Source organism: Pyxicephalus adspersus, chromosome 7 (genome assembly GCF_032062135.1).
Source record: "Pyxicephalus adspersus chromosome 7, UCB_Pads_2.0, whole genome shotgun sequence".
Taxonomy (NCBI): domain Eukaryota; kingdom Metazoa; phylum Chordata; class Amphibia; order Anura; family Pyxicephalidae; genus Pyxicephalus; species Pyxicephalus adspersus.
In genome coordinates this window covers 20005143-20032403 of record NC_092864.1, presented here as the reverse complement: position 1 = coordinate 20032403, position 27261 = coordinate 20005143, and the positions used below count along the sequence as shown (strand labels likewise).

General features: G+C 37.6%; 1 protein-coding gene across 1 annotated transcript in view; it reads left to right on the top strand.

Annotated features, from left to right (window-relative positions):
• Positions 1–20948, top strand: part of MAD1L1 (mitotic arrest deficient 1 like 1) — a 411577-nt gene extending 390629 nt beyond the window's left edge. The window contains exon 9 of the mRNA XM_072417765.1: positions 19562–20948. Within this exon, the coding sequence (XP_072273866.1) occupies positions 19562–19720 (159 nt within the window). The 3' untranslated portion in view covers positions 19721–20948. The remainder of the gene's footprint in view (positions 1–19561) is intronic.
• The last annotated feature ends 6313 nt before the right edge of the window (positions 20949–27261 follow it).

The following is a 27261-nucleotide window of genomic DNA, read 5'->3' as shown; positions in this document are numbered from 1 at the left end:
TTTTGATAATGCTGTGTAGTCCAACTAAAAATTGCTTAGTGAATACATATAATTACACATAGTGTTCTATTTTAAACACTTATGTACATGTTTAAATCCAAAAGTAAATGCTGTTTGCCCTTTCTTCATCTCCCACAGCACTCCTTAGATGAATGGGGAGACTACATTTCGGAGAATGATTTTGAATGGCAATGCAATTGAGAGCAATCCAAAAAAACCTCTACATTCATCATCTAGTAGCCTTCAAACAACAACCGCAAAGCAAGTTGGTGAGGGGTACTTGGCAAGCACTATCAACTGGAAGAAAAAAATTTAGGAAACGACATACACATGATATACAACCACTCTGTGACTTTCAGTTATTTTAAAACACAATTTTTTAAAACGGCCATAGGGCTGGTTCAGACCTGCATCGATATTGAATGATCCCAAGCAGCCCACCAGGGCTGGCGCCTTGCCAGCCGCTTGGTCTCTCACACCACTGCACTGGTCCTTAAAAACTGCTAGTGACAGTGAGTGGTGAGATTTTTCATATTTTGTTAGAATAAATACATATATCTTTCTTTTAGCATCCTTTGAGCCACTTTATAACTGGGCTTAGACTGGTACAGAAGGCATGCTGTGTAAACCAAATAAGGATTTGATACTTAAGCCTATGTTCAGATAAGCAGAGTAAACCAGCGTTTGTGCCCCAAGCACTGCACTGGTTCTTAATGAACCAGTCCTAGAACGTTTTGTAGCATGTAGTACTGAACACTCACTATTAATTTCGTATGGGTGGCTGCAAGTGAGACGCACATGTAGCGACTCAAGCATGGACATAGTTGCAGTGTATGAAGAAGCAGTAACTGCATTGCAACTATATCAATGATATGACCTAACCTTAAAATAATGATGAATTGGGGTGAGGAGAGGATAAATAGCCAAACCTTTATTTCTTAACTGCAGTAGTAACCATTCTACAATATATATATAATATATACATTTATATTGGCTGATTTTACCTAATTGACGTTGACGAATACACATCATAATTTACATGTGAGCTGCGTTGAGGCTTTTTAAACATTTGCTGGAGTTGTTTTGTGAGATAAATGGGCTTTGCAGGCTTAGTATCGTAATTTCACACAATGCAGGCTGATCTTGACCCAGAATGTCTTTCATGATGTTTTAATTCATTAAATCCGTATTTTATTGTAAACATGCAATGGAAGGAAAACACACTTTAGCAGGGATAAAATAGAAAGCTATAATTAATCACAAGCTGGTGTCTGCACACTTGTAAAGTAATAATCATTCTCCCCAAGATATGCCCTGCAGGCATTTTTTTTTTAATCTGTTCATTTGGAAGCTTGCAGTCCACCCACTAGCTTCCCACGCTCCGATGTAAATTTACTAACTCTCCCACTCGATGTGAATAACCCAGCACACAGGAACCATGGACAGAGTGAAGAGAGAATGGAAAAAATAAAATATTTCACTGCCTGTAAGGATCGTTAAAGTTCGATGTAAAAACATTGTTTTACTTCTATAGTTTTACCCATGGGGGGAGCAAAGTTCTCCTAAAATGCCAACTCACTGATACTCTATTGTTATATTGGAGTCTAAAGTCTGTAAATTCCATTGTCGGATGTTGCCATAGCATACACAGGGATTTCCTCCCCTTCCTAGCTTGGCAATGTCTGGACCTGGTGATTGGCAACTGTGGCCTGAGAACTGCATCCTCAAAGAAAGGGGAAGGTAACCAGGGCTGTAGTCATAAAAAAAGAAGAGGGGGGCACAGTACTATTCATGGCGAGCGCACATGCGCATCATTGGTATGTAAACGTGCCGGCCCCACTACACCCCTGCCTATGTGTCACTCAAAGGGGAAGAAACTTTCCTAGAGAGTTTTTTTGATACCAGAACGCGCCCATTCTGAGCAGGTTGTGTTAGAGCAGCGGTCCCCAACCTTTTTGGCCCCAGGGACCGGTTTCACGGAAGGAAATTTCTCTGAGGACCGGGGGGGGGGAGGGGGGGTGTGCACAGAGAGAAAAGAGAAGACATACTCTGGCATCTTCTCTTTTCTCTCTGTGCACCACTGCTGCTTCAAAGCGATCACATGACATCTGACAGCCAATCGAGCTGCATGTCATGTGCTCTCATTGCTTGTACACAGACTACTGTGTACATTTACCGGCATCTCATACAAACACCGCTGCGGACCACTTCCGGTCCGCGGATGGTGGTTGGGTGCCGCTTCGTTTTCAATAATGGATCATGTACTCGCGGCCCACTAAAAACACCGCCCCGGACTGGTAGTGGGCCGCGGCCCGGTGGTTGGGGACCGCTGTGTTAAAGAGACTGTTTTTTTTTTAGCATTGCCCTCCTTTGTGACGTTTGTTTCCATGCCTATTTTGTGAAGTAAACAAGGAGTTGCACAGTGCTGAACCAAGTAATAAGATGCCAAAAGATTAATCTGCAAAATACAAAGAATGATAAATCCAAATGAAGTGAATTATATAAAATTCAAACTAAATGTAAAATGATTTTCCAAAGTTAAGGTGTTGGCTGCTTTATTTCATGACCACTGGTGTAGCTTTTGCCTAAAATTTTATTTTTCAATGTTCTCTTGTGTACTGGGATTTAATCAATATGGGGCTGTGTAATATTCTCGACCAGCAGGGATCTCACAGTCTGAATCTTTGAAATAACTAAAAACAGCTAAAAACTAACTAAATAAATTATTAATAATTCATGTTATTGTTTTGTTATATTGTGCTAGGACATGTATATAAAGCAGATATATTTAAAAAAAACATTCCATTAGTGTGTCATTTGTCCCAATCTCCAGCTAACAATGCCCAAACATCAGCCATCGGGAAATTCTGTGCAGTGTGCAGGTTCACTGATGCTAAGGGCCTGATTTATTAAAGCACTCCAAGGCTGGAGAGAATACACTTTCTTCAGTGAAGCTGGGTGATCCAGCAAACCTGCAATGGATTTCTTAAAAGTTATTAGCTATTAGCAAATGTTTTAAATCCTGGACTTGATCTATTCCAGGTTTCCTTGATCACTCAGCTTCACTGATGAAAGTGTATCCTCTCTAGCATTGGAGAGCTTTATTAAATCAGGGCCTAAGTGTCATATTTCTCTTCAGGATGGAAGCAGGGGTTATTACATTTGTTGGACTCAGCCATAGAACTAGTGGCCATACTTTGTTTCAAAAGCTTTACCTTCAAGTGGTCCTGGTATGAAAGTTCATAATTCACATGAATGCATATGGCCCATGGCAGCAATATTACATTAGGTAGTGCAAGGTAGCTCCAAGATTAGAACTGTTAGGTATTTATGGATATTTGTGACTCCACATGGATTTATTGCACTTCATGTTCATATGGAGTGATCAGCAATGGTTGCCTGCCCATGGCCTTTAAGTTGGCACAGTATTTCCTTTCAATAGTTCTCAGTATTTTTCCCACCAAACCTGAATGCTTTTGCTCAATTTGTGAATAAATACATAAAAAATGGGGCACAGAATGCAAGATTACTTTATTATGGCTGCAGCTGATGTGTAGACACAGGAAATCAGCAACCTGTGACTGCAGTCCTGAACAGACAACCCATGTCTAGCCAAATAACTCTCTACAATCTATCCAACATGTAAACTCCATTATTTGTGGTTGGATTGGTAAATATATTTTGACAGGTTTCCATAAGTACGGATTGAACCACACTTATAAATTGCATATCTTGTCTAATGTCGCACCTTAGTTTATCACATTGCATTTGTGTATGCAGGCAGCACACAGGAGGATTACATAGAAATAGATGTTTTGACAGTTTCTGGGGTAACAAGAAAGATACTTTGATTACTGATGACTCTGCATCTCAGGAAAAATGGTAGTAAGCCAAATATAAAAATGACATGTATTTAGCTGATGTTTAGAGAATTCTGAAAAAGAAAATCAATTCTGTGTATTTCTGCAAGCTGTAGTTTTATGTATTCTACAGGCTATACAGGCTCCTCCTTTATAGTAAAATGTCTTTATCGGATTTCACTGAACACTGTATGCTTCTTATATGGTGCATCAGAAGCTGCAAGTCAGACAGAGTCTGCAATATTTTCTGGCTGCATCATCTGGCTCTTTATTCAATATGCTTATTGCCCCTCACCATTATTTTTTTAATTTCATTTATTTTGATTAAGGCTCAGCATCACATACTGGCATTTCCCCAACTTCTTGTTTTCCGGAAACTATATACAGAACCCTGATGAGCCCTCCCACCAGTCATAGTCTGTCTTCGTTCAGGTGACCGCACAGATTATGTCGCTGTGCGTTAAACAGTTTATGTAATAAAAATGTGAACTTTTAATTTCATCATTTATTTGGTACGAGGGGGACATAGAAGAACCCTGGAAAGTAAAATATTAAAAAAAAAAAACTGAGCTATGTTTTTTAACTGTCAGAGCTATATATTCCAAGGAGTTTAAAATGTGGTTCATTTGCTGCAGACATTAGAACTTGACAAGGAGATTCTAAAGCACCCCAAATCTGTAGATCTAATATTTTATATCTAGATAAAACACTGTGTTTTTCTTTTTTGTCCCTACTCCCTTGGCATTTCCTAATGAGAATATATCATTTGGTAGGTGGCATTCTCCTTTAAGGTAACTCTACCATCAGTGGCAAAGAACTATTTGATGTTACAATTATAATGTTAAACTTTTCTGAATATATAGAAGCTGAAGGGGCTTTTTGTCCTACATTCCGCTCTGCCATTATTGTTAATGTCGCATCCACACATTTCCACACTATGGGTGTCGTAGACACTTTCAGCTTGGAGCTCCCGGCTCTCTACAAAGACTAAATAATGAAGAATAACAATGGGAGACCAATTAAGTTCTTTGCAGATTTTAATGTATGAAGCCACTAAAAAAAAAAGAATGTCAGTGTTGTAGCTCAGCGTTCTCAACTCAGATCTTTTAAATGCCTTGTTCTAGTGTCAGCGATAACTGGGAAGGGAAAAGAGAAATATGGAAGTGAAGCCAGAAAATTTTCTATTGTATTATTTTTTTATCTCCCTTTTATGGTGTCTTTTTACTAATGGTGACAGTTCACTCCAGTCTCTCCTTTCAAGAAGAACTTTCTTTCTCCACATTTTTTACAAACTTTCTGCTTTGTGTTACCTTAATTCTTCTTTCAGCTCCCGCAGCCCATATTATTTCTCCTGTGTTCTTAGGTTTATTCTGCTTTCATCTTTGACTCTGGTCAGCTCCTTATGTCACTGTCCCGTGTTCTGAAGCATGTGGTTCTTCCAGTAACCTTTAATAAAAACAGACAACTAGCAAGAAACAATTTTAGTTTATCTAAGAAAAGGTTTCATAACAGTCATAGGTAGATGGGTGAGCTTGTTGGCTTACCAGAGAATGGTGAAAATGAGGATGACAATAGATGGTGCTGGAGGAGGGGGCAGGATTCCAAAATACCTGGGTAAAGGGTAGAAATATTAACATGTGATGGTAATAATGTAAACCCAGATCAAGAATATTAACTAATTATTTATAAACCTGTAGGTGCACAAGATCAGGGCAGCGGTGGATAGTTGGTGGAACTAGGCAGTGAAAGTTCTGCTCAATGAAACAAAAAGAGCCCTGTGACCGAAAAAGGGCCTAACCTTTGATAAGTCATGTGACCAGGCTCCCCTCCAATTTTGGAGCTCTTCAACAAAAAGAACTCAATAAGATTTCCAATGTAGCTATCAGTCTGTGCAAGCTTCAGAGTTCCAAAACTGGTGAAGCAAAGCAAACAATTGTACCACACATTGTGGTGCTTTGTAAATGTTCTGAGTTTCATTTGTTTAAATTAGGCCGCAGTGTGCAGGGCCACCTTGCCGTTTCCATATAAATTGGTCCTACACAATGTATCTATGGCATACATATAAGCAGTATTTTTACAATATTCACTTAAGTTACCTTAAGCAGTTTTTTTATTCAAAGTTGTTAATCAAATTAAATGACTGTCAATTGAAGTTAAATAAGTGAACTCTTTGAAACAGTAGAGCCATGTACTTTTCAGACAGACATAAAAACATTCAATATACACCAGATTTTCCATATATATGTGATATTACATAAAGCTATTGACTTCAGCCAGAGCCTGAAAGAACCTTTAAAAAATTGGTAATATGCCCTTTTATTATATAATAAAAAAAAGTCTCAATACGCCCTAAAACAGTGGAACTAGAATAGTGGTATAATCTAATACACCTTCTATACTGGAATGAATGAATGAATCAACCCCCTAATAATATATCATGTCAGGAACCCCTTCCGATAGTGTAAACCTAAACACAGCTATATACTTTCTTTACATACCAGACATACAACCCCAAATAAAGCTATAAACTTCTGTAATAGCACTGCCAAGCCCCCCATCCCCCAAAAAACCAAGACTGCCAAAACAATACCAAAACCCTCAATAACACAGTGATAAAGCCCCCCACCAGTGAAGCAGTGAAAACACTCGCGTGTAGTAAAATGCAGCAATGACTAATCTGGAGCTGTCCATGGTGCTGAACATTCCCGTTATAAAATGTTAGTTACATGTTTTCTACACAAATTTAGATTAATATCTTGCATCCAGCTTTTTACGGGTTTAGCAAAATAGGATATGTGCTAACCTATAGCAATCTGTTTAGAAATCGGCTTTGGACAAAGAATATTCTGTATATGTGAGCATTGTCACCCTGTTAAAGATAATCCAGTGTTGGGGATATATAGCTCATACATGGAATTCTGAGGACAATCATAACATTCTAAGTAATGCATTTATAACGCTCACAGTATTTACAGACAAATCCTTATATCTTTAAAGTAGAATGCCAGGAAAAAAGCTTGGTGTATAAGTGACCTGTTGTACACCTGGCCAAGGATTTGGGACTGGCAGATTCAAGAATAGGACACTGTATGTTCTAGTCCAGAAAACTGGCCTTCATTGTCTGGATTACAAAATATTGGAACGAAGTACATAGCAAGATATGTCTATTGGATTGTGTGTGATAGCTATTCTTTGTCTAAAGCAATACACTGAATCCGGCTTTTTCTCACTTTATGATGAATATGAAGATCACTTCTTCCAAACAAAAGAAAAGTTTGATCCGAGTAAAAGATGTGAATTTTTTTTTTTTTTTCGTTCCTTAAAAAATCCCCTAATCTTATTGAATTGGCACCCACTTAGATGACGTACTATAGTGTTTATGACAAAGCCCTGACATGGTATTAGATGTGACGTGGGATTAGACGGATCATTTTGACAATATGAACACCGTCTAATGTCAGAAGCATGGCTTGGCGTGACAGATCCGTAGATTACAGGCGTCCAGAAATCTGAATTGATAGGTTATGCTGAGCATGCTGCATCCTATGGGACAGATCTTTCAACATGAACGACTTGACATAGTGGCCTCAAAGTAAATTCACAACTGGGCTGTTTTTATGGAATCTTCTCCCATTACAGCTGAAAAGCAAAGCAAATGAATTGCATTGTCAGAAGAAGAAAGAAACGGATAAATCACTCAGTAGGGGTTTCAAACCAAAACTGCTTTTCCAATACCTGATTGCTTCTCGTTCCGCTGTCCAATCCGTAGAGGCTTCCTTATCTCGGACAGGAGCTGCAAGCCTTTGCACATCATAAATTTGCCTTCATATGCTGACACTATAGCTGGCTGCTGTCATATCTCTGCTACATTATGTATGAATATATATAGCTACCCATCTTTGTATATTATCACAGGGGTCCTTTTTATGTTGGTATATATATTATTATTAGGTAAAAAACAGAGGAATTGTCGCAAAAGGCCCTCCTTTAAGCTTAGGTATATTCACTTTATGTTGCGGAGAAATCATAGTGAAGGACAGATACATGTATATATAACATAATGCAAAGTGTATTTTGACTACAATAAAGACCTGCACAGTTGCTTGGTGCAAGGGACAGTTGAAGAGCTTATACCTTTCTGGTGATAATTTTGGTTGATTGTAACAGGCCCAATTCACAGAAGGTAGGAAATTTCCCTCTTGCTTTACATTTAGTCTGTTGAAGACTATAGTGTTTATCCAAAGACAGCAATAGCCCAGTTTCCCTTCATAATGGTTGCTCTTCCATTATATTCACTATGGGATTGCACAAAGTCAAGAAGATGATTTGCAAAGCAACTGAATGCACTAATGGCCTAAAAGCATTATCTGTGGTACACTAATCAGTCAAAATAATAAAGCCACTTGTCTAATATTATGTAGGCTTTTTTTGTGGTGCCAAAGCGGTCCTGGCTCATTATGGCATGAACTCCATGATGCCCATGAAGATGTCCTGTGGTATCTGGAATCATACAGATCCTTTAAGACACACACTGCCTCTGTCAGCCTTTCATTTTTACTTTGCATCCTGCTGCAATATTTTTTGTAAATTAAGTTTATTAGACCATACAACATACTTCCTTTGCTCCATGATCCAGTTCTGACACTCATGTTCCCTTTGTATGTTAATTTGCCATTGGACAGGGGTCAGCATTGGCACTCTACTCTGCAGATATGCAGCCGCATGTTCAGGAAGTTGCATCACCTTTACAAACTAACTGTGCACCTGCTGCCTAATATATATTCCACTTCTTGACAGGTGACATTGTAATACATTATTGCTATTCATTTTACCTGTCAATAATTTTGGCTGATCAGTGTATATCAGATCTCTGAGATTCTCTAATAACTACTTTATAATGGACCTGGATATCCTACATTCACACACCATGCCATGTAATTGTGTACATTTATCTGAGCTTTAAAGCCATTATGTATGAATGGGCTTATATCCCAAACTGTAAATTCCTATTAATGCTTGATGATTTTCTACAGTCAGACATCAATTTATTAAGGAAGTGTTATTATATTGTTATGGGCTAACACTTTCAGCTCTTATTTTCTAATTGTCTTGTTACAAACTTTGGTCAAAACCCTTAGCCTGCTTATCACCAAACAGCCCCATGAATTTGCAACAACATAATCTTGGCATCATGTGACTCCAAACTGTGAAGGAACACTTTTCCCACTGCTAATATCTAAATCTGTATATATTTTGAGGGGAAGTGATCCCTACCACATGCAGCATAGTATACAGTCTTTGCATGATTCTGTCAGGACAAAGCAGCTTCCATACACGTGACTCCAAAACCAGAAGAACAAAGATTGAAGCACCAATCACAGACGTATTTGCACATTATAACAATAACCTTATATAGGTCTGAAATAAGGAATTGTGGAATTCAGCATTTTAGCTCTGCTTTATTTTGAAACTTCATTGGCATTTATTGCTATGTAATAAGTTTTAACTGGTTGCTATGGGGTACACTTAGTATTGTTCCCTGCATTCTTAATTGACTTAGGCAGATTGAGAGTGAATGTCCTAACAAGTAAATGTAGATAATAAATAATGTGTAGGATGATTGTCTCTTGTGTAATGCTTGCCTCAAGGGTCCTGAAAAGGTAATTGGTGCTTTGGGTTTCACTGTTTAACAATAACCTGACCTCTCTGATTGCCCGAGGTGCATGGTCTGGCTGCTTTATTTCACACTTGGGTGACAAAAGATTATTAGAGTATATTGATAAAAATGAATAAACATTAGGCCAGTCTTATACTAAGTGTGTACATTGAATACGGTGTATTTATCCATAGGAATAATAATTTGAGAAAAGGCATCACTGTTCCATTGTACCTTTAAAAATGGAATAATTAAATATTGCCTGTGGCCCTTTAAAGTTCAACTATAGGTCTTTCTCTCTTCTGCCATAGTTTCCTTTTATAATAGTAAAATGAAAATAAAATATTTTTTTAAATTTTTTAAAGCACTTTCTTATTATTTCCTATATTCCCTGTACCCCAGATATCAGTTATATATCTGGGTACCATCGTACAACTATGTATCAGCCCCATTCTTTCCCCTAAAGATACTTCTCCAATGCACCGACCTCCAGGAGCAGAGAGCTGTTCCCTCTGAGTTACATTATTGGTGTTCAGAGAAGGGGCAGCAGCGTGAGTTAGTCAAAGAATAAAGATATATTGACCCCACACCAATTGGAAGTTCGCTATTTAATAATAGATTTGCATAGGTTTTGATGTTTATTTAAAATATGGACCAGCTTTGCATTTCTGTAAATTGTATATATTCATTGAGAATATTGCAGGAAAATGCTGTGCTCAGCTACCAATCAGATTGCATCTGGTATTCTGGCACAGGATGTAGATATAATCTGGTGGCTACAGACAATTTCAGCTCTTTCCTTTTATCTGTTTTATTTGGAATGCACAAGGCACAGTATTTATTACATATTTGCCAGCAAGCCCTGCGTGTTCTATTAGTGTAATCCACTTGTGTTCGTTTGACTTACTTGCAGTCTTTTTGGAGTGCTGAATTATTTAATACAATTATGAAAAACAGAGAAAAATGATTACAACCTTCTAATTCAGAGCAGAGATTTTGATAATGGGCCTCTGGCAGAGAGGTCAGTTATTTTAAGAGACTTCTACAAATGTAAATTGAATTGTTTACGGTCATCAATAGAGCAAACTCTTTGGCAGACTCCAGCGACCATTCCTGGTATTGGAAAGCAAGCTGACGTTTTTTTTTTTCCCTTGTGCACAAATAATTAATAATTTTCTCCAATCAAGCGTGTGGAGAGATGAAATCCCGCTATTCAAATCCTTGGCTGTGCATAGCTATTTCAAACTGTCTCTAAATATAGTCATTTGTTGTGGCTTCCAGCTGGAGAGTAAATGCCAGGGCTTCTCATGGGGAATAAAAGTCAAGGTTAACGCCCAATTACTGTTTTTAGAGCAGGTGACCACATAATGAGATATATATACATATATCGCTGTGACATTATCTTCAAAATACAAATGCCTAAAGAAATCTAAATAGACAAAAGCCATTTTCAGAATACTACCTCCCACCCAAATAAATAGCACACTAGTCTTAAAGGTAACCACTTAAAGAGACAACCATTAATCAATAAAAAAAAATCTTAACAAAACAATGCACATCATAAGTGATATTAAGGATGCATTGCCACCGCTGTAATGCTTGCCTGAAGCTTTTGCGATAGTAATTGAGGCTTTGGGGTTCTGCTGCTTAAAACTAAATAAACAAATTTGAAACAAATAAGCTAAATAGTAAGAATTCACTTTACAGATTCCTTAATGCATGGTTCTAATTTTATGCCTGGTATTCTTGTTACTGTCATCTTTATGTCCCCGAACCTGAGATTGTAAAAGTAAAGGTCAGTTTATTTACTGTCTCTAATGCAGCAATCAGTTGTACAATCGTCTTTTGAACTTCAAGAATGTGAGGGTTTACGTTAATGGAAATAAATTGAAAAACTGAATTTCCTATATATATTTGAATGTAAGCCAATCTGAATATAAATGTACTTACTTTTTTTTGTTCAAGTATAAACCTAGGGTACAAACCAGTAATCAGCAAAAATGCCAATATAATGAATGTTTTTAAAACTGGAAAGAAAATGAAATCAAATGTATCTTTCATTATGTGACTTGTTCTTAAATGTTCTTTTGTGCATTATTGTTTGGGCACCACTAGGTGGTGATGTGTTTTTATTTAAAGTGTGTAACTAACTGATAATGTTTCAGACAGTTCAGTTATGCACTCACTTTACAGGAGGACACAGCGCCATCTAGTTGTCATCCAAGTATAAACAGAATATTTTTCAAAAGGCATTTTCCGGTTAAAAAAATCAGTTTATAAGTATAAGTTTATAAGTTAAGTATATAAAGCAATTTATATTTATTTAAAACTTAATTTCAGACAAAATATCATTAGGCTTCAGCATTTAGATTGTATTATTCCTGGCACAAAAAATGCTTCATGCTGTGTATACCTGTTCTGTTTCAGAACATAAAAGGGTGCCCCTTTTCTGCCAATATCCCCATATCTAGGTGGGGGTGGGGTTGGTCATTGCTGCATGCTATGTGAGCAGGGAGATTGGTCGGTTTGGTGAATCCTTTATTTTTGCCCTGCATGAATAAAGGAGGGTAAAATCTAAAAAGTTAACTGCTTTTGTATGGAAATTGGCTGAAAAAAGTGTAAATGTTGCAGAGTGTTGGGTTTAGAGAAAAGAATGCCAATTTTCTTATTATATGTTTGAGATGATTTAGTTATTAGGATTACAGATCTCATCTCCATTAAGCTAGATTAGATTTTTTATACTGCTATTGTATACTAAGACTGTAACTGTAACAATCAAGCTTATTGTAAGGTAAGCCAATAGGAGCCATAAAAATCCTCTTGTAAAACACAGAATCTAAGAAGCTATTCTTTTTTTACCTCATACTTTTTTCCTTATTTAAGCAAAATCTATTGGCTGTGAGTTTTGTATTTGTAGTAGTTTTTTTCATTCATTATTCAATTCAATTGTTTTAAAGTTGTGTTTTTACACATTACTCTTATACCTTTATGTTTTAATTATAAACATTTAAACAATGCAAAGCATTAACAGAGCACAGTGTGAACCAATTCATCTTTTTAAAACTTTGAATCAGTGTTTCTCAACCAGGGTTCCTCCAGAGTTTACTAGGGGTTCCTTGAGCAATGAGCAATTTGTGCCTCTCTTGTGTCTACCTGTAAGGGTGACATTCTGGGGCAGCACGGTGGCTCAGGGGTTAGCACTCCAGCCTTTGCAGCGCTAGGTCCCAGGTTCGATCCCCAGCCAGGACATTATCTGCATGGAGTTTGCAGGTTCTGCGTGTCTGCGTGGGTTTCCTCCGGGTACTCCGGTTTCCTCCCACATCCCAAAAACATGCAGTGAGGTTAATTGGCTTCTGCCTATCAAAATTGACTAACTCCCTTAGACTTAATGACATATGACTATGATAGGGACAATAGATTGTGAGCTCCTTTGAGGGACAGTTAGTGACCCGGCTATGTACAGCGCTGCGTAATATGATGGCGCTATATAAATACTGTGTAATAATAATTCTTCTTACTGTCTAACATGCTAATATACTGTAAGCTGATGATAGTAGTAATTGTAATTATACCAGGGGTTCCCTAAGACCTGGAAGTTATTTTTAAGGGTCCCTCCATGTGAAAAAGATCAAGAGGCTGCTTTTGACTATGTCACCCTATAAAATATTAATCACTACTAAGTCATAGCCATTTGTGTGTGTATGTCAGCATAAGCAATTGAGGTCTATATTGTTATTTACTTATTATAACACCTTCTGTACATGTTACTTACATTAACAACAGATAGGAACACCTGCATTCTCCATATTGAACCCAGAGGCCTTTGTTCAATCTTCTAGGGTAAGGGGACATCATTGCACCCAAAATGTCTTATTAGGAGAACCTGCCCCCCCCCCCCCCCCTCAATTCTCCAATCACATAGGGGGTTTGTCAGCAGTAAAGTTTAGAATAAAAAAGTCTTTAATCCTCTTCACTCCACATACACATGTACTGCCCTCATTTGTATGTATACAATGAATACACAACATTTACTGAGTATCACTGCAAACCCTGAAATGATGCGAATATTTTTAGTCATCAACCAATATTGAAATACAAAATTGTACAATTTTGATGCAGAGAATTTTGCATGTTTTGATTCTATTTTCTCAACAGGAATTGTATTTTGTATGCAATAAAATTAATTTATACAATATCGGCAGCTGCCATTTTTTTTTTTGTACAGAATTTAGAACATGTATTCACAATCTACTATTTTGTAGATTTATTTTTCCCGATAGAGATAGATGATAGACAATAACTATATAGTATCCAGAGCTCCAGAGGACAGAGATAATTACAAGGATAGAAAATATATGTAAATATCTGTAACTTTTGCCTTAAATAGGGGAATAAGCCTTCCTATTTTTCCATTTGTGAGAAGTGTTGGTATGGCAATAACCATCTGTTTCAGAAAAGCAGTGTTGTGCTTAGGACATTTTCTATATTTTTGTGCAATCTGACGCTTTTAACAGCTTTGTGTTCCCCTTTGAATAAAGCTTCCATTTTAACAATGTAGATGCTTTGAACACTCACCCTCTGTGTTGGTTAAGAAGCATTTTGCAGGTGGAGGTTCCATTCTCTGCGGTAGGAAATTGTCATTTAAGTTGGAGTAATTAAGTCTATTATGAACAATACGCTTAAGTCAGCGGCAGGCGCATAGAGCGTGCGTTCCCGAGGCTTGATTGTATGATGATACATTGCTTTCCTGCTTTGATGAAAGATGGCATTATGTTACACCTGCCTTTGTAACACATACTTTACATTATGTAAATGTGTCTGTTCAGTCCTCATTATTTTCAGCTCCTTCTACTGTCTCTCTGAGTTGTCTTCAGCGGTTCTTTCACTCCGGTATGTTGAGAATAGGATTTTGACATTTAGAAAATCTCAGGGAAAAAAAAAATGAAAGGCAGAATGCAGAAATAACGGATATGTCTAGTTAAAAAGGTCATGTATTTTTCAGATCTATTTATTTTTGGACTGTTCCGAAGAAATCTCTTGTTTTGTATTTTAAAGTTCACCTGTCGCCTAGTGGTGGCAACAGCCATGTTATGGGTTGAATCGGTAATAAGATAAACGAAACAATCGGGGACTCAGTTGTGTCATTCATTCTTTGTAAATTGTTAGGGTAAAGTTAAACTCCAGGCAAACCGCTAAATATATAGTTGAAGTATAGATATGAGAGTTGTATTAGACAAATGACTACAATTTCTGCCCACCCTGTCTTGAAATTTACTTACCTCTTAGCAGAAAGCACAGCCCAGTTTGTGACCTTTTTCTATGCAGCAAATAAAAAATGCAGCATGGTCACCTCTCTGCCTTTGTCTGTGATTTGGCACTAAGAAGCTGACCGATGTGATCTGCTATCACCTCCTTTCAATCTGTTCCTTGTCAATATATTTGCATGCAGCACATCCCAGTTTGAGTTTTGCTGTACAAAAGCTGCTACCACGCTAAATTCAGGTACTTACACTACTTGCATTTAAAATACATTTTTTCTACACTGCAGGTAATCATAAATAATTATGCTGGTTCAGCTACATAAATCATAACTTTTTCCTCTCATTAAAGTTATAGGTCAGTTCACCCAAAACTTCAATTTTGGTAGATGTGTAGAGGTAGACCACCTGAAAGTCTTTTTTCTCAGTTACTCTGTTCTTGGGTGTTCTTTGAGTCTGAACATGAGCAAAAGTGACCATTATAAGAGGTTCCCCATCTCATTGTAGAATAATATAGAATATAGAAAGAGCTACAGAAGTCAAAGGTAGGTGGAACCATCCAAAATTACCAGGCTTAATGTTATAGAATAATACTTACTGCAAAGATGCTAATGCTTTATTTAATTCCTGACAGCCAAGTTAAAAAATGATTTCCCATTTTAGGTTTAAGATTCAATGGTTCTTTGCATTTGAAAAACAAGGGTCATAGTCTTACTGCTGTCAGGCCATGCAGTTGCTTCAAGAGCATATAAAAGCAAAAATGATTAAAATGAATAATAAATTACAAATTAGAAAGTTTGAACATTTTGATATCCTGCTAATGATCCTACATTTACCAAAAAAATTGAATCAAGATTTATGATGAGAGGGTGATGAATTTGATTTGCATTCTTATGATTTTTAAGATTTAAGCTCACATGCCTCTATTACATTTATCTGGCGTGCACCTTTTAATTTACTGCTTACTGTAATCCAGGACTTTAAGCTAAGTTGTCTTTATTTAAAAATCTATGATAGCTGCTTCCCACTGATTAAACACTTACATTTTTAGGTTCTCTAATCATTAAAAATGTTAAAGCTTTGAATAGAGTGGAGTAATAACCAGCCATAAATAATTCAATAATTGTTCCTACATTTCCACTAGTATAGTCTACCACAGCTGCTACGTGCTTATGCGTGCAGATCATTCAACAACATGTTCCAAGCTGAAGGCAAAGCGCCTTGTCGATCGACACAGAAATAAAAATCCTAGATTTTTTTTTTGCCATTGATCTAAAAGGAATGTTAAAATAACTAGCTTGATAAAGTTACCCTGAGCTCTGATAGCACATTAATATCAGGATCTACCTCTTTCATGCAGCTGGTTATAAGATAATTAAGGCAATGTCTATGCCATGTAGTTACTGGGAGGTTTTTATTTTAATGTAGATTTACAGAGATTACAGCCTTGCTTACTCTTAAGTACCTGTATTGTGTTATTAGGTTATGTTTGGTGCTGTCCTATAAAATAAGACCACAAAAGATCTTACATTCAGTGAAAAATGCAGGTCAAAGTATCAGAAGATCTAGATATAATGGCAGCTTATTCATCTAAATTTCATCTGGCAGAGTTTGCTGCCTTTCTCTGAGATTTTCTTTTGGTCAGTGGGGTTGCTTATCACATCATAGAAGATAAGAAGTGGGAGTGAAGACAAGGCCCAACTCTGTTTATACCCGAAAAGACAATATTTGCATGTAACATCAGCTTCTTGTATGTCCCTAATGGAGGACATTCACAACATTGGAAAATACAGCTTACCAGCATCAGGTGTACAAAAGTCTAAAAACATGAACTAAGTCTAAAAACATTTTACTAACTCTGTGTATCACAATTTAGTATTAGGATCTGTTTACATTGTACAAATGCATTTAGGTCATAGTTTACATTTGTTTAACTCCAAAGGAGCAGCACCACATTTTTTTTGTATGAACAAATAATGAAAATAGGAGGATAACTTCTAAAAATAATGTTTTGAACCATCCAGTGCTCCAACACATCACTTAGATTTGGTTAGTGTTCCTATATTTTCAAAGGACTTCAATGTGAAATTGAATAAAATTGAAAAAAAAAACTTCCAAGTTGTTATCTAGTGAAAGCAGATCCCAGCAAATAATAGTTTAACAGAGTTGTCACTACAGATAGCTTTAAACAAAATTAAAACAAAAAATCAAAGAGCTCAATCTTAAAAGCTTCTCAGTAAAAACCAACACTTGGGAGTATCCAACAAAGATGAAGCGCTGTCTGCTGAAACTGCCTCCCTTTGTGCACCTGTGCTCCAAGAAATACTAAATATCAGTTTAGATATTATTTAAGATTGACAGATATTTTCCAAAAGGATGTTTGCATCTCATTTAACACTGATATGAGAAGTTTGGATTCTGGATTTGTACTATTTTTAGTATGTTTTGATTAAATGAAATCTTGGGATACATGCATGCGGACAACACTGTTCAGGATTCATACTTGTAATTCAGGCATTGCTGTAGTGGACTGCACTTCTATTGTCTGTAATATGATAATCTTATATCTCCTGCTCATACCAAATACACTCACATTAGGGTTGTTCAGGTACCCCACTCGTGGGAAGCCTAATGTGAAATAACAAAACTCAGCACCACCAAACAGATCCAAACTCAACTTGGTTGTCCACTGTTACACATTAGTATTGTTTTATATTGTGTTATAAGTTGTTGTTTCGATTATGTCGGAGCTCCCCTACTGTAGTCCCTGAGGCCCAGGATCTGCATACATTTTTAGTATTATTCTGGTAGCAATTATTTTGTAAGGTGAGGCTTACAGAGTGAAACAGTGACTTAGTGTATATGAAAATCCTGCCTGTATGTGGTCCTTGAGGACTGGAAATGGACACCTAGGCTGCTGAACTTTGCTCTCTTGAAGTGTAGTGTTTACTGAAGAATTTATAGCACCCAATACTTCTGGGTTTGTTAGATCTCTGGTCATAGGCTTAGAGAGCACACTTATTCAGAGAATGTTTTAGGTTGAAAATGTAGGGGTTACATCACTCACCTATTTTAAGTTCTTTCAAACTCCATCTAAGAACACCATTCCAAAAGTTGAGCAGAGGGCTCAGTGGCCACCTACAAGATACACAAACTAATTAATTAGGTGTGTCGTCATAACTGCTAGGAGTTTATGACATTCGTGGGTAGAGTGTCAGCAAAATGGCAAGAATTTTTTTTAAATCAAAGTACATCTAAAGGCTTCTGTATAGACAGTCTAAGCATGTGATGCACAAACAATAAAGCAAACACAGTCCCTGACTATGCTTAGTTTTCCTATGTGCCTCCCCACAAACCCGACAAAGTGGAAGGGTTTCAGCTATGAAAGCAATGGGCTGTACTACATGCTTGTAAATCAGAAATTACAATGCTGGTAATAAAATCTCCCGAAACATTTTTCATTTTACTGTACAGAAAGCAGGCACAGCCTCTGCTCTGAATTCAAGGGCAGTGCAGCATTGTTGCTACCCCATGACAGAAAGCTGCATGCACTGCACTTTACCAGCAAGCCTTACGGTACTTATGGGAGTAAGGCCAAGAGAGAACTGTGCAAATGCAGCATGTATTTTTTTATTGGGGTGCCATATTTCTACTTTAACTTTGCATATAATTGTATCCCAGATGGGTCTATTCTAACCCTACTCTAACTCAATACCCAGCCTGATGCCCGGACCGGTAAAAATAGTGGCACTTTGAATATGCTTATAGATAAGGTTGATTTTATTGCCTTCTTTATTTTAGAAGTAGAAATCTGTGAGTCTTCTATTTGATCTTCACAGGATGCTCAGTTTCTACATTTATTGTTCCACTTTATAAACTGTTTATGCTGCCTACTTGCATTTCTTTTGTCTTTGGTGAAAGAACATTCCTGTATTGTCTTGTCACGTTCATCTATGACCTTGTAGGAGAGGAATGAAAACAATGTTTTTTGTTTGAAGATCTATTCAGTAAATAGTGATAAACCTCCACATAAGATTGGTTAATACAGCAATTAGATAGTTTAGGGTGTTTTAAGTTTTCTCCAGCAAAGTTCTGAAATGTTTTTCACATTTTTCAGCTTGGTATAAATGTTGTTAAATTTTCTCTCCCTTATAAAACAATGATACTTTTCTACCTGTAATTTAAAGTAGAAATGAAGACTTTAAAAATGATCATTGAGTACTGGATGGATGGCAACCTGCACACACAACTGGCATTGCAGCAGCACTGGGGTACCAACTCCACTTACGTACCTCCCAAATTTATAATGAAAGAGCAACACTGACTTCAATGTATACCTCACTAATAAAGTTCCTTTTAAAGTAGATAAGGGTTTCAATTTTCATTGGTATCCGTTTACACAATACAGTTTGTAATATAAAGTAGTCTTTGGGAACCTTGAAGGTGGTTTTCCCTTCAGCAGGTTATTTTATGTCCTGTAGACACAACAGGAAGTAAGAAAAAATCATCCCTTTGAAGTAGGCTAAAATCTGCAATAGTTTATCTAGTTAACCTAATCAAGTTTCTCCAGTGAAAGATTTCTCCATCCCTGCCCTATCTATGTACTTTATTACAAGTTTTTCAGCTTCCAAGTTCTGGTTGTTTTTTTAAAAAGCAAGCCCTGATTGGTTGCTATGGACAGCCACACTAGTCTGTCTTTTATATTTTCGTGTGTTACATTTCATAAAATGTATGATCATGATTAATCATGACATAATTCTAATATTAATGTATTGTTTTTTTTTCAGTCAACCAGTCCAAGTGGAGGAAAGCTGCAACTTCTGGAAACAAATTTCTCCTTGACCTTACGTGACTTCATTGACCTTCACCTCCATCACCAGAACAGTATCCCAGCATTCCTGAGTGCCGTCACCTTGGATCTGTTCAGCCGTCAGACCTTCGCCTAAGGCATTCACAATCTACAGGCCTTTCTGTTTGCATTTTGTATCAGCACATAAAAGTCCAAAATCCTAAATTTAGACCATGTCACAACAGAAAGACATGTCTTTTGTAATCATTATTAGGTTATAGTGTAACATGAACTACTGAATATGCTTAGCTAATGCTAGGAGTGGTAAGCAGGCATCTGGAATTTTTAAAGACTTACCTCTGAAATGTTTGTCATACTAGTAGTTATCCTTATCTTTACCCAGTCACTATGGGTGGCATTTTTGCCTAATTCCCAACCTACACTTGCTACTACTGCCAAGTGGACAGAAAGTGAGATTTTCTTTTCTGTTCTGCCTGATGCCTTTTAGGACGTGAGGAACGTTGCTTATAGCTCTACATTCTCCACCTGTCTCATTCTATCCCTCTGTGCTCTGTAGCTTCTCCGAAAATTAAAAAAATCAGACACTTCTGAGATCCTAAATACCAATTTTCTTTCACCTCTGGAATTACAGACACTGAACTAGAATTCACAAACTGATTCTGTATGGTTGGGGCTTATGACAAAAGTAGGTGGTTATGCTCTTTATAATACACACCCCATAAGATGCAGTCACATCCTTCCTTTTGTAGAACGTATGAGGATAAGAATTTCCCAGTTTTTCTTGGATCAACATGGGTTAATGTGTTCCCCCATTTAGATGAGTGAAAAGGCCTTCACTTTTTCACTCATCTAAATAAATGAGACTTGATAAGTTGCTTGGGTTTTTATTTTTCCCTCTGCTTTTTGGCATAAACCTGTTTGTGGCCTTATATAACAGATAAAAAGTGATGGAGAGATCTGCTATCACAAGCTGTTATACTGCATATTAGAACATTGTTCTGCCATGTAGATTTGCTCCCTAAGTCAAGTCTCTTCTAGCTGGCTGGCATGATCTCTGTACACTTTAATGTTGGTCTCTCAGGTATGGAATGTGACTTTGTATTCTTTGTATTATTATGTGTTATAACATTAACAACTGAAAAGGTTACCATGGCATCATTAATTAGGACTTTTCGGATGTACCTTAGGTCAGTAAAGGCTGACAGCCTAAACCCTCTTGGTTTTCTAGTCTTACATCTGAAGGATAACCTGTCATCATTTGCTGGAAGTTATGTTGATTACAGCTGTTCTTAAATTGTAATGTTTTCATGTGTTTGACCTGCCTAATGTAACGTTTTAAAAGAAATAAAAAGCAATTTTCTACACTCTCAAGTTTTCTTTTTTACATTACCACTTTACTTTAGACAAGAAAATAACCAAAGTCTATAAATCAATGCTTCTAACTCTAACACACTGCTGGGCACCTGCACTGCATTGTACATCCAACTTTTGTAATCTACTGGAATGGAAGGGGATAGTGAGTGATGACAACAAGAAGGAAGAGATCTTACAAGGTGTAATAATCTTTAGTCATACAATCCTACATAACGCTGATTTTACAGTGATTAATGGAACCCTAACAACTAATATATTGGTTTGCTGTATGCACAGACAGAGCTGTAATGGAAAGATCAACGCAGTGGTCGGTGTCCCCATTCCATCCTACAGAACTGCAACAAGGGTGTTAATCTTGCCCTGAAGTGTAGTTTACAGATTATTCAACAAAATATACACTATATTTGAATTCGCCTTTGCCTGCCTCCCATTGAATCCCTTAAAGTTCTAAAAAGCCAACAAATATGCATATTTCAAGAGACCCAAGTTATAATTTATTATGACATCACTGATCTGCACACCGGGCTTTAATGGAGAACAGAATATGGCCAGAAATGATTGTGGGAAATATTTTTAAGGTGAATCAATTTAACGCTGACCTTCAGGCAAATGTAAAAGACGCAGCCCATTGCAAGGCTTTAGTCATTCATACATCAATAAGTTTATTTTTTAAATACAAGCAGTGTAAGTACCTACAACTGATTTAGTATCAGCCTATTGCAGTCCCTGTACTGGACTATAAAATGAGCAGAAGAAGCAGCTCATGGCATATAGTACATTTACCAGAGCCAGTACAACTTTTGTGTGGCTTTCAGACGAGGACAAATAAAGAGGTTTTATGCACTCAGCAGGAATTATGGAATGAAAAGTTTAATTTAAGTCTCGGACTTAAAGGTATGATGAATCACCCACTGCTCATTGGCAGAAATGACGGCTCTGATTCCTTCTCATTAAGCAGCATTAACAGCCAGCTCCATCATATGTGTATATCCAAAGTGGCGTCACTGCCTCCTCATGCCAGTCACCACAATAGACTGACTAAATGTCTGCAACTCTCTCCCACTCTCGTATGAAGGATAAATGAAGTAATTAATAGCTTTACAATGAAAGCCCCTATCTGAGTCTTACAGAATCAGGTCTACAGTGGAAAGGAAAATTGATGGAATAGAGGGAAATCCTATTGGACCATACGGCTTCTCCTTTGTGAGTTATAATCAGGAATTCTAAGGTTGATGTGATTAACAATACTCAGCTATTCAGTTTCTTCAGTGATGTTTTATTAATAATTCATGTGGGTTATAGACCAACAAACTTCATTTAGGACCCATTTACATCACTGTGGTATATTGAAATATGTACCATTGGGGCCTCTTAACACCTCCAAATTGCACCAAGAAGGGTGCATGACGTGTTTTTGGTAGTACACTGCGTCTCTTTAAAGAACTATCATTGGCAAGGTGCACTGGTGAGCCACTCGGAATGGAATGAATAATGCATACATTACAAGATCACAACAATGTGAATCAGCTTTGAGTTGTAATAGGCTGCATCCTGTATTATCAACCTGCTGACCTCCAACCTAAAGGTAATTCAGTAAACTATAAATATCAAAAAGAACCTCTTTGGAATCCAGGTGTGCACTACCCAATTGATGTATGTATTGTCCTGGCACATGTACCTAACAGATACATACAAGTGCTGCGCATACCTACTGACTGCATACAGAGAAACAGAGGCCTAAATGTCACACAGACCCACTGGGCCATCAGAAATGTGAGTTTGATGACATCCAGGTTCCAGTAGGACAGAACACGGGCTAGGAGCAGAGATAACAGGCCAATGATGATTGCAAATACCATCCAAACCATTCATTGGATTAATCCAGGATATGGACTGGCAGAAGTACAGCAGGCCTGAATCGAGGGTATACAAAGTCACATTTAACATTTTGATTGGATAAATCTGAATGTCCAGTAGGCTGTATAACTATACACAGTATTTGGGCAAAATAACAAAATGTATATTCAGGATATCATCAACATGTTTTCCTACATATTATCCCAAAAAACAGTGAAGAAGAATACATGATGATCTCTGCAAGTAATCCAGACTTCTTTCCTAGCACAAAAAAACCTGCTGCCTTGACACCCAAGAGCTTGCCCATACACTGCATATAGGAAAAGAGGTTCTAGAGAGATGTAGTTCCAGGGGCATGTCTGTGTCATTAGCTCTTACTATTAAGTGAAGTCACAAAGAGTAAAAAAAAGCTGCTAATCCTTACAGAAACAAGAAAAGATAAACTTATTGTGACATGTTCTAGGAGAGCATGATTTGAGCAGGTTTTAGTGACTCACATGGAACAAGCATGCAGACAACTGTCAATTAGCTGAACACCTGAGCGGTATACTTCTTCCAAGTCAAAGATTCAGAAGTAAAAGTTCAGAAAATCAACCAGGCAAGCTGTATTATTTTCGATCTGGGTCAGAAATGGTAACTTACATAATTACGGTATTCAGTAAAAGGTCTGAATTAAAGTGGAACTAAACCCACTAAGCTCACCTGTTTGTTCTATTGCAGGGTGCTGCTATCTTCTCTTCATGTAGCCTATCATCAGCCATCTTGATTGACAGAGCCCGAGTGACATAACTGCTGCACAGGCACACAAGTTCATTCCTGACACACATAGAGAAGCCGGGATTGCCGAGTATCCTGACAACCAAAGCTTCACATCGCCTGTCACTTTCAGCAGTAATGACCTGCTTTATTGCAAATCAAGTGGCACTTTAGTTCTGCTTTAAGCAATCCTAGGTAGTCCAGGTGTGCACTGTACAAGCCTGAGACAGTGTTGAGTAACGAACAGAAGAAGGTGAAAGCCTAAAGGGTGAACCCTACACTAAATATTGATCAAGCAACATTTAAATGCACAGAAGCAGAGGTGCTTGGAACTGTAAAATTCCAATTTGAATCAAACCTGTTCAGAATAGTTGGGAAATACAACAGGACTCAGAAATTCCAAGTTCAGAATTGCTATTTTTTAAAAAGCCTTGTTATGCAACGGTAGATATTGTATGGCTTAGCCAATCTAGCCACCAGATAATGACAGCTATCATTGTCCAGCAGCCTAATATACAGTTGTGTTCAGAATAATAGCAGTGTTTTTAAAAATGTGAATGTGAAAACCCAAGCCGTTGCTTGTTTAAAGGTCTGTTTTAGGTCGATGTCTTGTTTAAACACCCATTTCAAGGGCACTTCCTCTTCGGCATAGGACAACATGACCTCCTTACGTATTTTGATGTATTCAAACTGATCCATAATCTCTGGTATACGATAAATAGGCGCAATACCACAGTATGAGAAACATCCCATATCATGATGCTTGCACCACCATGCTTCACTGTCCTTGCAGTGTACTGAAGCTTGAATTCAGTGTTTAGGGGTCGTCTGACAAACTGTTTGCAGCCCCTAGACCCAAAAAGAACAATCTTGCTTTCGTCGGTCCCAAAATGTTGTATAACTTCTCTTTAGGCAGTCAATGTTTTCTTCTGGCAAACTGTAAGCTGTAAGCCCTTCATCACGTCTTTTTTTTTTTTTTTTTTTAACACTGGGACATTGCGGGGGCTTCTTGCCAATTGCTTGGTTTTACATAAGCATTTTCTAATTGTATCCACAGATAACTTTACACCTTCTTTGATCGTTCTGGAGCTGACCATTGGTTTTGCCATTTTTCTATTCTTATATCCATTTGAATGGTAGTTTTCGGTTTTCTTTCACATATTTCAGGTTTTGGTTGCAGTTTTAAAGGATTTGAGATCATTTTAGCTGGGCAGCCTATTTATATGTTTTTCCCTCTCCAGTCAACTTTTTTTTTAATCAAAGTACGCTGTTCTTCTGAACAATGTCTGGAACTAGCCATTTTCAGAGAGAAATGAACTATAATCAGCATGTACAACATTTGCTGCATTCCATCATTAAATGAGGGCCATGATTGATCTTTGTTTTTTTTACAGAATTAATAATGACCTTACTAATTGAACTCCACACTGCTATTATTTTGAGCAGCCTAATGTTCGTATTTCTTCATTTGTTGCAAAGGAATGACACAAATTTGATCTTTTTTTTCATTGTTTTGATTTAGTATAGAATATGCAGAGTTCCCAAATCATTTGTGTGTATGGAAATAAAAGTAATTATAAAGATTTTGAGCTTTGTTCACCTTTTTAAACACATTGCTATTATTCTGAACACAACTGTTTCTTCAATCAGAAATTGCTCCGATCAAAACTTTCTGACCACCACTATGCAGAAGGTTGCATGATCTGCCTATGTATGATTTAGTAAGCTGATATATGGAAAGTCAAGCCCGATAATTATATTTTCCTTATTCTAGCAGAAAATTTGCCCTGGAGTGCCTTGCTTAGTGTGTCCTGTAGGTTTTAGGAGAATTTAAAAAGCTTTGGCTGTTTTGCCTCTGTGATTCTTAAGTAAAAAGGTTTTCTTGTACTCGAAAAAAAGCATAGCCAATTCAGAATAAATATGTCATTACTCAACTGCAACCATAACCAAGTCTTAGAAGATAATTCAGGAAGCTGCTATAGAGAAGCGGAGTACAGATGCAGCATTTCTTACTTGTACAAGGTGCCTATTTCCCTCATCCTGCCTCTGATGGATTTAGCTAAAATTCACTAATCCCATTGCAGTGTGAAATTGTTTTTCTGCTATCTGTAAAAACTTCACTGCAGGCAGCAACTAATCACAAACAGCAATGATCTGAGATCCCTGTGCATTTTATAAAAAGGATTATTAAATTATGGGAGACCCACTTCAGGAGTGGATCAATTCTCTTTCATTTAAGGTAGCCAGTTTGGAAAGGTTTTTCTTTTTACTGCAAAGAATGGAGAATAAATACCATTCTATTCTGGTAGGGGTGAATTTATTTGAAGCACCAGGAAAGGATAGAATGTGCCCAGGTATCCTGGCAACCTATGTCCTGCCCTGCCTAATCCCAAAATCTTAAAGTGGAACTTTGCCTGCCTTGACCCGTGCCTGGACACGAAATACGTTTGCCTGCTGTGGCCTGTGCTTGGACCCCTACTATGTTTGCCTACCCTGACCCTTTGCTTGGACCTGGGCTACGTTCAGCTGCCACCTGTCTCCACACTGAGGCTGTTTTGTTATTCCTCCCCAGGTAGAGTGGAACTGAGGGCCGTGAACTGGTGACACCCAGCAGCAAAGAGCCCGGTGGCCTCTAGGCTACTGACCCATCACCCCTTGTGGGGGTGCCCTGGTGAGGACCTGGTGTCACAAAGTCTCCATGCCTCAGGGGATCATGTGCTACCTGCCTAAGCAGTCCCTAACACCTGTAATACTAGCAGGTCCATAGGTATGCGTGGGCCAACTGGAAAAGTTGAGGTTTTGAAATACCCCACTTTCATCATATTCATCTTGTATTTCCAATATTTCAATGCAGCAGGGGAAATTATACAGTCTCTGGAATTCTGGCTGGGATTGTGTCGTCGTTATTAAACAGTTTTAATCAGTACAAAAATACTTGCATTTAGATATTTACCAGACCAAAAGGACCACATAAGTGAAGTTCATTGTCAGGATTTATATACATTTTAAATCTCCTTGGCTTCTGTCAGGTAGTAAATGATGCTGGGACTTGTAGTGTCTCAGCAGCTTGACCTTGGTAAAAGTTGCCTTATGCTGACATATTTTTATGTGTAAAAGATTTGCTTTCAGAGCTTCCCTTTGGGTTTCTTTCCTGCCCCCTTCAAGGTAACTTTGAACTTTTTCCAGACCCATGACTTAGAAGGACAGTAAAGAGAAAGTATCAGCATGCTCGGCACACAAGACATTATCAACATGGTGGAAAATGAGGACATGGCTTCATTGAGCCACGGGAATTGAAATCCTAAATTGTTAGGCTTCTGCAGATTGTTATGCAGCTCAGTGCTGCAGAGAGGACATTGGGTAAGGTTTAGAAAGGTCATTCCCTACGCTTTCCAGGATCACAGTGTGGAATTAAATTGCTATTGGCGACAAAGATGCCGGTTCTCTGTTACTTAGTGAAAGTATTGGATTATAAGTGCTCGGTATACGTTTCCTGTTTGTAATGTGTAAATAATAAATGACTGAAATAATTGTAAGAATTTGCACCAATATGATTTTATTAAACATTTGCAAAAGCAAACTGTAGTTGTACTCTTTTTTTATATTTCCACTTTCCACTGCAACCAAGCTGATATTTGAAATCAGATGTGCTGCAAGACAACTTATGGAAGAAATACATCATTTACAAAT